The following is a 13,239-nucleotide window of genomic DNA, read 5'->3' on the forward strand; positions in this document are numbered from 1 at the left end:
GAGATTAGATTGGTGTGGTTTGGATGTGGAGTCATAGAAGTTATCCTTTTATCCTTTTAGGTTATTCACATCTCTGTTTAATACTTGATTCTGTTATCTTGCTGAAATTGACATCACATTCTTTGATGTATAGTTTTTGTAATCTATTACCCTCTCACTTTTGAGCATCAAGACTACATTTGCTCATTTTTAGTATAAGTTCCGTTCTTCACTCTTCTTGAAAAGATTATTGATCCCATCTATAGACCAGGACACTTGAATGCTCTTAAGAGATGCTCCACTGCTTCCTTCCGTCTCTTGGGCTATACATGCTTCTCTCTTCTCTCGTTTTTCTCTTCCCAGCATGAAACTTACCATGTCTGTTGAAGATAGAAACAATGCTGGAATTAAGTAGCTTTACTTTTCTCTGTCATTATTTTCAACGTGGCATTTCCAAGACACAGAATGGTGTTTGACACAGGTGCTTACTAAATGTTGAAAATAAATGTGAATTATCTGCAAGCAGCCGGCATAATTCTTTTTTGTTCTTTTCATGTTCAAAAACCTTGCTGTTCAAAAAGCAGCCTGAGGACCACCCCCTCTGGAATCACTGGGAACTTGTCATCAATGCAGAATCTCAGGCACTGCCTACTGAATCAGAATGTGTCTTTTAACAGAATCTCCTTAAGTGTTCGTGTGTGCACTGATTTTTTTTTGCTTTTTATTTTTGTTTTTTTTAATATAATTTATTATCAAATTGGCTTCCATACAACACCCAGTGCTCATCCCAACAAGTGCCCTCCTCAATGCCCATCATCCACTTTCTCCTCTTTGCCCACCCCCCATGAACCCTCAGTTTGTTCTCTGTATTTAAGAGTCTGTTATGGTTCGCCTCCCTCCCTCTCTGTAACTTTTTTTTTTCCCCTTCCACTCCCCCATGGTCTTCTGTTAAGTTTCTCAGGATCTGCATATGAGTGAAAACATATGGTATCTGTCTTTCTCTGCCTGGCTTATTTCACTTAGCATAATACCCTCCAGTTCCATCCACGTTGCTGCAAATGGCAGGATTCCGTTCTTTCTCATTGCCAAGTAGTATTCCATTGTATATATAAACTACATCTTCTTTATCCATTCATCAATTGATGGACATGTAGGCTCTTTCCATAATTTGGCTATTGTTGAAAGCGCTGCTATAAACATTGGAATACATGTGCCCCTGTGCATCAGCACTCCTGTATCCCCTCGGTAAATTCCTAGCAGTGCTATTGCTGGGTCATAGGGTAGTTCTATTTTTAAGTTTTTGAGGAATCTCCACACTGTTTTCCTGAGGAGCTGCACCAGTTCGCATTCCCACAGTGCAAGAGGGTTCCTGTTTCTCCACATTCTCGCCAGTATCTGTAGTCTCCTGATTTGTTCATTTTAGCCACTCTGACTGGTGTGAGGTGGTATCTCATTGTGGCTTTGATTTGTATTTCCCTGATGAGGATTGACATTGAGCATCTTTTCGTCTGTCTGTTGGCCATCTGGATGTCTTCTTTAGAAAAGTATCTATTCATGTCTTCTGCCCATTTCGTCACTGGATTATTTGTTTTTCGGGTGTGGAGTTTGGTGAGTTCTTTATAGATTTTGGATACTAGCCCTTTATCTGATATGTCATTTGCAAATATCTCTTCCCATTCCATTGGTTGCCTTTTAGTTTTGTTGATTGTCTCCTTTGCAGTACAGAAGCTTTTTATCTTGATGAGATCCCAATACTTCATTTTTGCTTTTAATTCTCTTGCCTTTGGAGATGTGTCAAGTAAGAAATTGCTGCGACTGAGGTCAGAGAAATTGTTGCCTGGTTTCTCCCGTAGAATTTTGGTGATTTCCTGTCTCACATTCAGGTCCCTTCATCCATTTTGAGTTTATTTTTGTGTATGGTGTAAGAAAGTGGTCTAGTTTCATTCTTCTGCATGTTGCTGTCCAGTTCTCCCAGTCCTATTTGCTAGAGAGATTGTCTGTTTTCCACTGGATACTCTTTCCTGCTTTGTCAAAGATTAGTTGGTCTTGTATTTGTGGGTCCAGTTCTGGGTTCTCTTTTCTATTCCATTGGTCTGTGTGTCTGTTTTTGTATGCTCTGAATTTTGAGAAGCACTATTCTAAATTTTTTTTTTCAACGTTTATTTATTTTTGGGACAGAGAGAGACAGAGCATGAACGGGGGAGGGGCAGAGAGAGAGGGAGACACAGAGTCGGAAACAGGCTCCAGGCTCCGAGCCGTCAGCCCAGAGCCCGACGCGGGGCTCGAACTCCCGGACCGCGAGATCGTGACCTGGCTGAAGTCGGATGCTTAACCGACTGCGCCACCCAGGCGCTCCGAGAAGCACTATTCTAAAGCATAACTTCAGTCTCAAGCAAAACTTGAAGAGCCTTTCCTGTTATCATCTCACTTTCTGCACCCCCCCCACCCAGTTCATTAGGCATTATGTTCCTTTTTCCCATTATCCTTGGTTATATATTCTGCTTGCCATCTCTAGGAAAGTTCTCTCTGTTGCCTATTTCATTTAAATACCCCTATTCTTCATAATTGGGATTATTCAAGATTATAATGTCAGCATTTTATTTTTAGAAAGCTTTCATTTATTTAAAATTATCTTTTTAGCATTTTTGGTCATAGGCTTTTTTTTTAATAAATGTTTTGAAAATCTGTGTTTTTAATATATTTTGATATACTGTTTCACATTACTCTCCTTCCTAGTGCTCATGAACTTTGATATAGCATTTTCCCCCTGAAGACCCAATTTATCAGAATTTGATTATCAGAACATATCCAATGTTCAGAGAGAGGGCAGTTCAGGGTTTTGTTGTTGTTGTTGTTTTCAGATTCTCTGCTCACAGTAGATGAGTCTTCTGGCAGAAATCCAGATGATTGAAATTCCCTACCTTCCTCGAACTGGCCTCTGTAATCAAGTAGTGAATATTTATAGTTAAAGATTAACAGGGCCTATACTGTTTTCTAAGGGAACTTGTTCTTCAGGACTGTCCATTCACTTCATGATTTTGGTTAACTATTGCAATTAACTATACACAGACCCATACATGCAGAGCAGAGTGGAAGAAGTAATCTAATTCTCAGATAACCATGTGTAAGAGTCTTGGCTGTAGAACTTGGGTCAAGGTCCTGCTGCTCGCTGGCTTGCAGAATAATGCAGGCAACAATCTGGGGAGAAGTAAACAGCAGCTCCGAGAGTCTGGCTTGGTATACCCAAATCTTTTTTAGCTAACAGTAGTTAAGTAACATCAGAGCACTTGACTCTCAGATGTGTTCATGGAATTTTTGTACATCAATGACATAGCTGAAATAAGAAGTTTGGGAAAGTAGTAGCCATGTTGGAGACCTACTATGCCCCAAGCTTTACAAACATGTTTTAAAAAAAAAAAAAAAAAAAAAAAAAAAAACTAAAAGTAGGAGGCAGCATCTTACTATAGACCTTCAACCCCTTTTATCCAATGAATTGTAGAAAACCAGTATTTACAATTGGTTCACCTTATTCTTTAATTTTTTTTTTTAATTTTATAGTTACACTTACTGGTGGACACCAGAGGTAATAAAACATTTACCGCTGCCTTATGATGAAGGTAGGTACACTGTTTCTCTTTTAGTTTTTATATAGTTTTTATACCAACGTATTCTGGAAATATTTCTAAATGAACTTGAAGCATTACATTATTTGCATATAATATTTCATTAAAAAGAAATTAATGACTACTCAGTTTTATGTTGCTGTTATTATAGGGGATTGTTAACATCTTAGATGACTTCCAGGGATTGTGTTATATTTCTTTTATTGTGTTTTACAGTTGTTAAGTATGTTCCTTAAATGTTTAATGGATATAATATATTAGTTTACCATTTTAAACTAGTACTTATTATGTTTCTAAATATTTGGGGGTAATGGGAAGGAGGTAAAGACCCATTCATAAGGAAAAATAAAAACTTTTCCTGTGTTTAAACAGTGAAAAAATATACAGATATGTATATAAAATTACATTTTAGTCACTAAAGTTTAAATTTCATTTTGTATATTTGTCAGAAAGGCAAGAAATTTTTTTTATTAAATGAATAACCTCAAATGTACAATACATTCAAATGATGTTTCCAAATTGAAATAATTTCCCAGTTTTAAATAGAGTGTAGCCCTCATTCTGTTACTGATTCCTCTGACCTTGAACAAGCCAGATTTCTCAGTTGTGAAAAGGCAGTAGGTAAGACTGACTGCCAGTCTGGAACATGCCAGTTGATGATTCCATCTAGTCATGGTTAGGCATTCCAACTTTGATGGTAAAGGCCATGAACTAAGAAGATTGCAAATGATTTTTAGCTTTTAATAAATTATTAATTAATTTTTAAAAAGTATTTGTAACCTTGAAATTCTGGGAAAAATCATAATTCCTATTGCTAAGAAGATTTGTTGTTCCAGAAGAAAGGAAAGAACTATAGCAGTCTAACCTTGGCCTTAAACAAGATTTGAAGTATAAATATGAAGGAAAATTTAGTGAAATAGCTGCACAATTTATATCTAGAAGGCAGAGGGTATTTATTTCAAAGCAAAACAAAATTCAAAGAGCTGAGTTGTTTGATTTCTGAAATAACTCCCTGCTCCCACCCTGACTTCCAGAGGCCTTCCTGCCCCCTTGGAGCTTATTACACTCGGCTCTGCACTGTATATTCTGTGCACATAGCTCATCTCTTTGTCAAGTGTCTGAGTGCTAGAAGCCGGAGCTGAACCTTGTTGGCTAGATGTAATCTAAAGACTTTAAGAGTAACAGGCATATCTCTCTTAGTTATCTGTGCCGCGAACTTAAAGAAGTTGATAGTGAAGAAATTCCACAAATATGAAGAAGAGATTGACATCCACAACGAGTTCTTTCGACCATACGAACTGAGTAGTTTTGATGATACCTTTTGCTTGGCTATGACAAGTTCAGCACGGTATGTTGTGAGTGCTCTGATACTGTAAAGATTTGGGAACTTTAGTTTTCCTAGTTTATATAGATAAGCCTTGCTTTGTCATAAGCCCATTCTGCAAGGCTGCTAGCAGGGATTGTACAGCCTCTGAATACCCCCTGTGATGAGTAGCCCACTACTTTAGGAGATAGTCCCTTCTAGTGTTAGATAACTGGAGTTAATTTCTTCCCTTTAGTAGGTTGAAATCTGCCTCCCATTGGTCTTAGTTTGTCATTTGGAGTAAACTCACTTTTTAAAATTGAACAGAAACTGAGAGCCAGCATAAATTAGTAGAATAAAGCATAGTCTTTGGTACTAGAAAAGCAAGGGTGTGAATTGTAGATCAGCCACTGCCTACCTGTGTGACCTTGAGAAAATTATCCAACTTATCTGAGTCTCAGCTTCTTCTTTTATGTAGATAGGGGCATGCGTATCACACACATATATACACATACATGCCAAATGCCTTAATGGAGTGACCAACCTAGGTGGGTGACTAATAAATGGTGGCTATCATTATTTTATTATTCTTATTAGGAATAGGACAAGTCTAGTTCCTCTTCTGTATGACAGCCCTCCAGATATTTGAAGAAGCAGTATTAATTTTTTTAGGGTAAATATCCTTCATTCTTTTCATAATTCACATGACATTGTTTTCAGACTCTTCATCTTGGTATGTCACTTTTGAATATACTTCATTTTTCTGTGTCTCTGTTAGAGTTTTGTGGGATCTTTAGAAAAGTGATAGGACTAGAGTAAGAAAATTAGGCAAAGCAAATAACTTCTTGATTATCATTTTTTATAATAAAGTTTACATTTGTGTATTTTACATTTTCTTCCAATGTGATATATGTATGCCTATACTTAATGTACATGTAGAAACATATCCTGTGGTTTTGTTTCCTAGAAACCACTCCATATTTTGCTTTAGTTTCAGATGGAAAGTTGAGAATATTTACTTGGTTGATTTTGAGTGAAACTTATTAAAAGTTTAGAAGTTTTAACTGTGAGGTCATTGTTATTTCCAGAATATTTCAACTCAGCAAAGGATGAATGATGTTATGCATATGTGTATATATTGTATAGTTGATTATTTACTTGCATGAGTTATGTTCTATAAAGTTCCTGTAATAACTGAATTAGAGAATACTGAACCATTGCAATTCAGGTTTAGGTTCCTGGCAAGCCTCTGGTCACAACATTTTCATTAACCAGTCAATACATAACCATGTTGTATGTTTCTGTTTAAAGATGCCTTACGTAAGATATATTGTTGATTCATTAACATTGAACTCACAGCAAAGAGCACTATAACTCCTACCTGAACAAAGCTTCTCCAACACACGTATTTTCTTTCCAACACACAGCTTTCTTGTGCTTAGAAACACTAGAGAGCTTCAGCACTATGCTTGGGGTCATTTGAGACAACAAGGTCACCACCAAACAGCACAAAAAGGTGCAAAACATGGCAGTACATAGACTGTAAAAAGGACACTTGTTTATAGCATGACAGCTATAAACAAGGCAGAGTGCCGCCTTGTTCTCCATCAGCTGGGAACGTGAGCATTGGGTTACTCTAATTTTCCACTGTTCTGTGCATGCACATGTCCACAAGTGATCACAAAAGCTCTGAGTATTGGTTTTGGGGTTATGAATAAACTTTAGTGAGCAAGCAAATTCTCAAATAAGGAGTCCACAAATAATGAGGATCGACTATATATGTTCAAAAATAAAGAAAAATTAAACCACTTACAATTTTTAAAAAAATGTTTATTTATTGAGAGAGAGAGAGAGAGCACTCGGGGGAGGGGGGGCAGAGAGAGAGGGAGAGAGAGAATCCCAAGCTGGCTCCACACTGTCAGTGCAGAGCCCGGCGTGGGACTCAGTCTCACGACTGTGAGATCATGATTGGAGCCGAGATCAACAGTTGGACACTTAACTGACTGAGCCACCCAGGTGGCCCTAAACCACTTACTTTTTTTTTCAAATGTTTATTGATTTATTTTGAGAGAGAGAGTGTGTGCGTCTGTACCTGCACACACATGAGCCAGGGAGGGAGAAAGAGAGGGAGACAGAGAGATAGAGAGAGAGAATCGCAAGCAGGCTCCGTTCTATAAGTGCAGAGTCCGACACGGACCTCAATCTCATGAAGCATGAGATCATGACCTGAGCCGAAATCCAGAGTCAGGTGCTTAACTGACTGAGCCACCCAGGTGCCCCTAAACCACTTATGTATTTAAAACAATATTTACAAACTGTCAAATAGGCATTTTGGGTCAAATTCAATATTATTTTGTTTTCCTTCCAAAAATGTAATGGCTGCACTTGGAGCAGAATCCTTGCTGGAGCCCTAAGTCTCATCAGCATGAATCATGCACCTCTTGCCTTTTTGGCTTCTCTGAGGAGTTTGGTCTGGTTTCAGCAGTAATGGTGAGGTAGGCCTTGCACAGTGCCAGAGTAGCTTCAGCTTATCTTAGGATGTGGTGAACAAAAAGTTTCTATTTCAAGTGTTCCAATAGTGTTTTAATGAATTAACCCCAGCCTAATGAGGTAGATGCTGATACTTGAATGGATACTGCTGTGGTTTTGAACATTATGTCGGCATCCCTAGGTGGGATAGTGTAATAAAAACATTGTCCATAAAACTGAGTGGCTTAGTGTTTTGCCATGGGTTTTTATGAGTTTAATTTTACCTCAAAAGTAATTGTGATGTATAAACAAAGTGTATACACCTTAGCAGTAATTTAGATATCAACTCTGTTCCAGTAGAGAAAAATCTTAAATTCAAAACCATTGGGTCCCATAATCATGAAGAAAATTCACAGTGAAGACTGATAACATTGAAGTTACCTGGTGCCATTAATTCATGGGATTTTATGGCCTTTTGATCACCTGAGCTCCCCTGAACATTTGGCTCAGAATATATGTAGCTCTGAGGGCTAAGAAGGAATAGTGTAAGAATGTGAATTGAATGGAAACCAGGATGGACAGTGATTCATATGGAATTTCTTTCCCCTCTCTCCAGTGACTTTATGCCTAAGACCGTTGGCATTGATCCAAGTCCATTTACAGTGCGTAAACCAGATGAAACAGGAAAATCAGTATTGGGGTAAGATTTGCATATAGAATGAAATTTTAAAGATTTATGTAAAATAATATGGCACTTGCAGTATAATTTACACCAAAAAGAATAACTTCAAGTCACATCGTTTGGAGCACATTCCATTTATTGCATCTCTACAGGTAGTTTATTCATAGCACTGGGATTACTAAAGAATTCAACATTGAAAGAATTTGTAGGAGTTTCAGCAACATGGTGCATTTTATTATTTTAAATTAGGAATATCACAGGTGGCATAGGCACAGGTAACAGATATTATGTGTTATGTCCTATAAATAACTCAGTGTCCTCTGTTTCCCACGACATAAAATACTTAGGTAAAAATTTCTATTCGTTTTCTTGTATTTTTGTTGGCATCCCAAGGAACCATTAAAGCAAATATGTTCAGGTAGAGAAATTAATACATATTCTGTGTATTACTGTACCATTGTTCTGGGGAAGACTATTTATTTACATCTTCATGCTTAGAAACTGGAGTGAAATGTGATGTGTTCTAGCATAAGAATCTGTTACTACTGCCGCTGACCTGAATAACCCCAGTGATAAGATTTTTTCTAGACTCTGACCAGAAACCCTGGCCAGACTGTAGATACTGAGTCCTAATTGTATTTGGGAGTGTGAATGGGATCCTGGTTGGATTTTAGCTACGTGTGGTTTATGCAGTGGGATATATATTACTACTTCCTGATACACCATTTCTGTGGCTAAAATATGTGGTCTTAAATTGCTGTATGCTAAGCCTTAGACTAGAAACTAAGGAATTTAAAAGAAATGTCCTCAGGAGTCAGGATTCAAGAAGTTCCTAGAACAAATACGTAAATGACCAGCTACATTACTGCATAGCACAGAAATACCATTGACTTTTAATTTTTACTTGGCAGAAGGTCAGAAACTAGTTTATTTTCTATAACATGTAACCCATGGTCAGATAGTATTTCCTTTTCTTTTCCTAAAACATTTCCAAATATTACGATATTTTAAGTCTTTTGTAGAGTATTTTTTGAAGAGTGAAATATTAAGTATTTTTCATTAGAGCCAAAAATATTACAATAAAATATTATCTGAGTTAAAAAAAATAGTATTCTTACCACTCTCATGTTTGGAACTGAAAGTAAATGCTTTCATAATTCTGAGTTTTTTGGGGGTTTTTTTCCATCTACTCCCTACTATTAGAAGGAATGTCTAGCAAATATAGTTATTTACTAACAATACAAAGACTAAAATTTGGTTTGTGTTCATCAGTTGCTTATTACTATGGTACAAATCATCGGCTGGTGCTATGATTGATAAAAATCATATAAGGGAAGGAAATTTACATGGATTTGGCTATTGACCTTTTCTTGAAGCTTTTACAGGTTACAGATAACATTACTAATATCCCAAACTTATGGTTTTCTATTACTGTACCACAAATTTTGAAAGTGTTGGTTTCAGTTACCAAAGGAAGGCACAGTAACCAAGTGGTGAGAAGACTTTTCTGCACTGGTTTACACCCACTTACTGGTTTATTTTCTGAATTTATAACAGGGCTTAACTTCATAGAAGGTCAGTACATGTACGTGGTAAAATGCTAAGGTTTTCTCTTAATCACAACTTGAATCCAAAAACTGATTTTTCACAGCCATTTTCTTGTGCTTCTCTAGCACTAGGATTTTGGACAGTCATGCATAGTGAGTGTCAAAGGATCGATTTAAAGATGCTTTATGTCAATATTCATCTTTTTAAAGGAACAAAAGCAATAGAGAAGAAGCTGTGTTACAGCGGAAAACAGCAGCCAGTGCCCCGCCACCCCCCAGCGAGGAGGCTGTGTCCAGCAGCTCTGAGGATGACTCTGGGACCGACCGGGAAGAAGAGGGCTCTGTGTCTCAGCGCTCCACTCCAGTGAAGATGACCGACACGGGAGACAGTACCAAAGTGACTGAGGTGTGCAAGAGATGAGCTTGTGTGGTCCGGCATTAGGCTCTAGAGAATGATCTCTAAAATTCTACTTTCTGTTAAAAGACTTAGAGTCAGAAAAGGCCACATGCACACCATTCTAATATGTGGTGTTTGAGGCACTTCCAGAGATGAATATTATTGAAGTATAGTTGACATACAATGTTTATTAACTTTAGGTATACAATATAATGATTTCACAATTCTGCACATTATGCAGTGTTCACCATGGTAAGTGTAGTCACCATCTGTAACCATACGACAATATTATTGACTGTATTCCCTGTGCTGTACTTTTCATCTCTGTGAGTTATTTGTTTTATAACTGGAAGTTTGTATCCCTTAATCTCCTTTACTATTTCTCATGTATTTCTATTACTCATGCCCCTACACTTTCTCCTCTGGCAAGCTCCAGTTTGTTTTCTGTATTTATGAGTCTGTTTCTGTTTACTTGTTTGTTAGATTCCACATATAAGTGAAATCATATGTTATTTCTCTTTCTCTGTCTGACATATTTCACTTTGTGTAATACCCTTGAAATCCATCCATGTTGTTGAAAATGCCAGAAATCTCATTCTGATATTCCACTGTGTGTGTGTGTGTGTGTGTGTGTGTGTGTGTGTGTGTGTGTGTATACATACATACATATACATACTACATCTTTCATATCCATATATCTATGGATGGACACTTAGGTTGCTTCCTGTCTTGGCTATTGTAAATAATACTGCAGTAAACATAGGAGTGCATATATATCTTTTGAATTTGAATTGTTTTGGGGTTTTTATTAGGTAAATATTCAGTAGTGGAATTACTGTATCATATGGCATTTCTATTTTTGATTTTTTGAGGAACTCCATACTGTACAATTTACATTCCCACCAGCAGGGTATGATGGTTCCCTTTTCTCCACATCCTCACCAACACTTGTTATTTCTTGTCTTTTTGTTACTAGCCATTCTGACTGGTGTGAGGTGATATTATGGTTTAGGTATGCATTTCCCTGATGCTGAGTGATGAGTGACGTTGAGCATCTTTTCATGTGTCTGTTGGCCATCTGGATGTCTTCTTTAGAAGAATGTCTATTAAGGTCCTCTGCTCATCTTTTAATTGACTCGTTTGTTTTTTGGGTGTTGTAGATGTTCTTTACATATTTTGGATATTAACCTGTTGTTGGATATATCTTCTCTTATTCAGCAAGTTGCCTTTTCATTTTGTTGATGGTTTCCTTTGCTGTGCAAAAGGTTTTTATTTTGGTGGAGTCCCAATAGTCTATTTCTGCTTTTGTTTCTCTTGTCTGAGGGGACCTATCCATAAATATGTTGCTAAGGCTGATGCCTAAGAGATTACTGCCTGTGTTTTCTTTTAGGAGTTTTATGTGTTCAGGTCTCACATTTTGGTAATTAAGGGATGAATACATTTAGCATAGATGTTATTGAAATGGTTTCATTGTGAAATAGGTATTTTTACTCCCATGTATAATAGCAAATTTCTTATCACTTCGGAATTTTTTAAGAGAATCCGGTCTCATTTTGAGCAGCACATCCACTTGAGGTCCATTCATTTCCTCACTCAGCACATTGCTGGAATGTAGGGTTTGGACCTGAGCCTCACAATCTTTGCCTAGCCCTAGTGGGAAATTCACCTGCTCAAGTTGACATTACCAATACAAGGGAACATAAGGGAAAATAAACTACAAAAGAACCAAATCTAGCTTTAGGGACATGCAATTTCCAAAAATAGCCAAAAGTCGTAGAGATAGATACAGCAAATAAAGTGTGATAAGAACTGAATTCATTATTCCGGGAGTTGGCAAACTACAGCCAACTGTCAAAATCCAGTGCACTGCCTGTTTTTGTGAATAAAGTTTGATTAGAACCCAGCCACGTGTGTTTGTTTGCATGTTGTGTCTGGCGGCCTTTGTACTGTGCAGCAGAATTGGGTAGTTGCAGCAGAGTGCCATGACACAAAGAACCTAAAATATTTACCATCTGGCCCTTTGCAGAAAAAGTTTTCTAATTCCTGCATTATACCAAAGAAACTAGTAATTATTTAATAGCTTTTGACCCTAAAACAAAGTTATTTTTAGTGAACTGAAATCAGATTTTTAAAAAACAATTAACTGAGAAGTTTAATGAATAGATTGAAGAAATACTGTGATTACTTTTGTGGAAAATCTCACAGGTTCATTTTCTTTACCTTTGGAAATAATTATTATGCTAGATGTCTAAAAATTCTGCCTTGTTCCTTGTCATTTTTAACCCCAGAATGTGGTCCAGCCCATGAAAGAAGTATATGGAATTAACCTCTCAGATGGTCTCTCAGAAGAAGATCTCTCCATTTATTCAAGGTAAACTACTTTCATGTAGAAATTAAGAAAATATGCGAATGTATTATTACAATAACTTATATCTAGTCTAACTTCTAATAAATGAAATTGGTGGGTGGCTCAGTCAGTTGAGCGTCTGACTTCAGCTCAGGTCACTATCTCGCAGTTCATGAGTTCGAGTTCTGCATCAGGCTGTGTGCTGATGGCTCGGAGCCTGGAGCCTGCTTCAGATTCTGTGCCTCCCTCGCTCTCTTCCCCTCCCTGACTCACACTCTGTCTCTCTGTCTCTCTCTCTCTCTCAAAAACAAATAAATAAACATTAAAAAAAAGTGAAATTGGTAATACAGAAGGAAATGAATTCCACTTGCAATGTAGTGTTTAAGAGGTCAAATTCTGAAACACTGGTTTCTATTTGGAGTTAAAGGACCTACTACTGCCTGAGACTCTCAGTGCCCTAAATGATAAAAATTTACGACGTGTCCATGCATTTTCACTGCCCATATATAAGCTGCAAGCTGAAGTGCACATACATTTCTCTATTCTTGCATTAGCAAAGTCCCAAGATCAGGTCCTTCTTAGAAAATGAACCTAGGATATTGACGATTGTGGATCTTGCATTTGCGTTAGCTCTAGAGTGCTGGTGGGAGTGGTGGCTGAGGAGGAAGAAGGAAGTGGTGATACAAGGGTGTCAAGTCAGAATGTTCTAGACCTTTTTTAGGCAGACTAAGCTGAAAGAGTCATCACAAACCCTGAGATCATGACCTGAACTGAAATCAAGAGTCAGACGCTTAACTGACTAAGCTACACAGGCACCCCAGCTTTCCATTCTTTTTTAAGGAGAGTATTTCATTTGCCGAATCCATCAAACTGGAAACTGACAGCTTTTTAC

At 37.4% G+C, this 13,239-nt stretch overlaps 1 protein-coding gene across 7 annotated transcripts in view; it reads left to right on the top strand.

The window, feature by feature from the left end:
- FIG4 (FIG4 phosphoinositide 5-phosphatase) overlaps positions 1-13,239 on the top strand; it is a 131,859-nt gene that overhangs the window by 73,651 nt on the left and 44,969 nt on the right. For 5 of the 7 annotated variants that reach the window (XM_030316134.2, XM_030316139.1, XM_030316137.1 and 2 more), the window contains 5 exons: positions 3,538-3,596; positions 4,803-4,950; positions 7,991-8,074; positions 9,814-10,009; positions 12,289-12,371. In XM_030316134.2, the coding sequence (XP_030171994.1) occupies positions 3,538-3,596; positions 4,803-4,950; positions 7,991-8,074; positions 9,814-10,009; positions 12,289-12,371 (570 nt within the window). Of the gene's footprint in view, positions 1-3,537; positions 3,597-4,802; positions 4,951-7,990; positions 8,075-9,813; positions 10,010-12,288; positions 12,372-13,239 lie in introns of those variants that run through there. The other 2 variants (XM_030316135.1, XM_030316140.1) reach the window with 2 other exon arrangements.

Source organism: Lynx canadensis, chromosome B2, assembly GCF_007474595.2.
Source record: "Lynx canadensis isolate LIC74 chromosome B2, mLynCan4.pri.v2, whole genome shotgun sequence".
NCBI lineage: Eukaryota > Metazoa > Chordata > Mammalia > Carnivora > Felidae > Lynx > Lynx canadensis.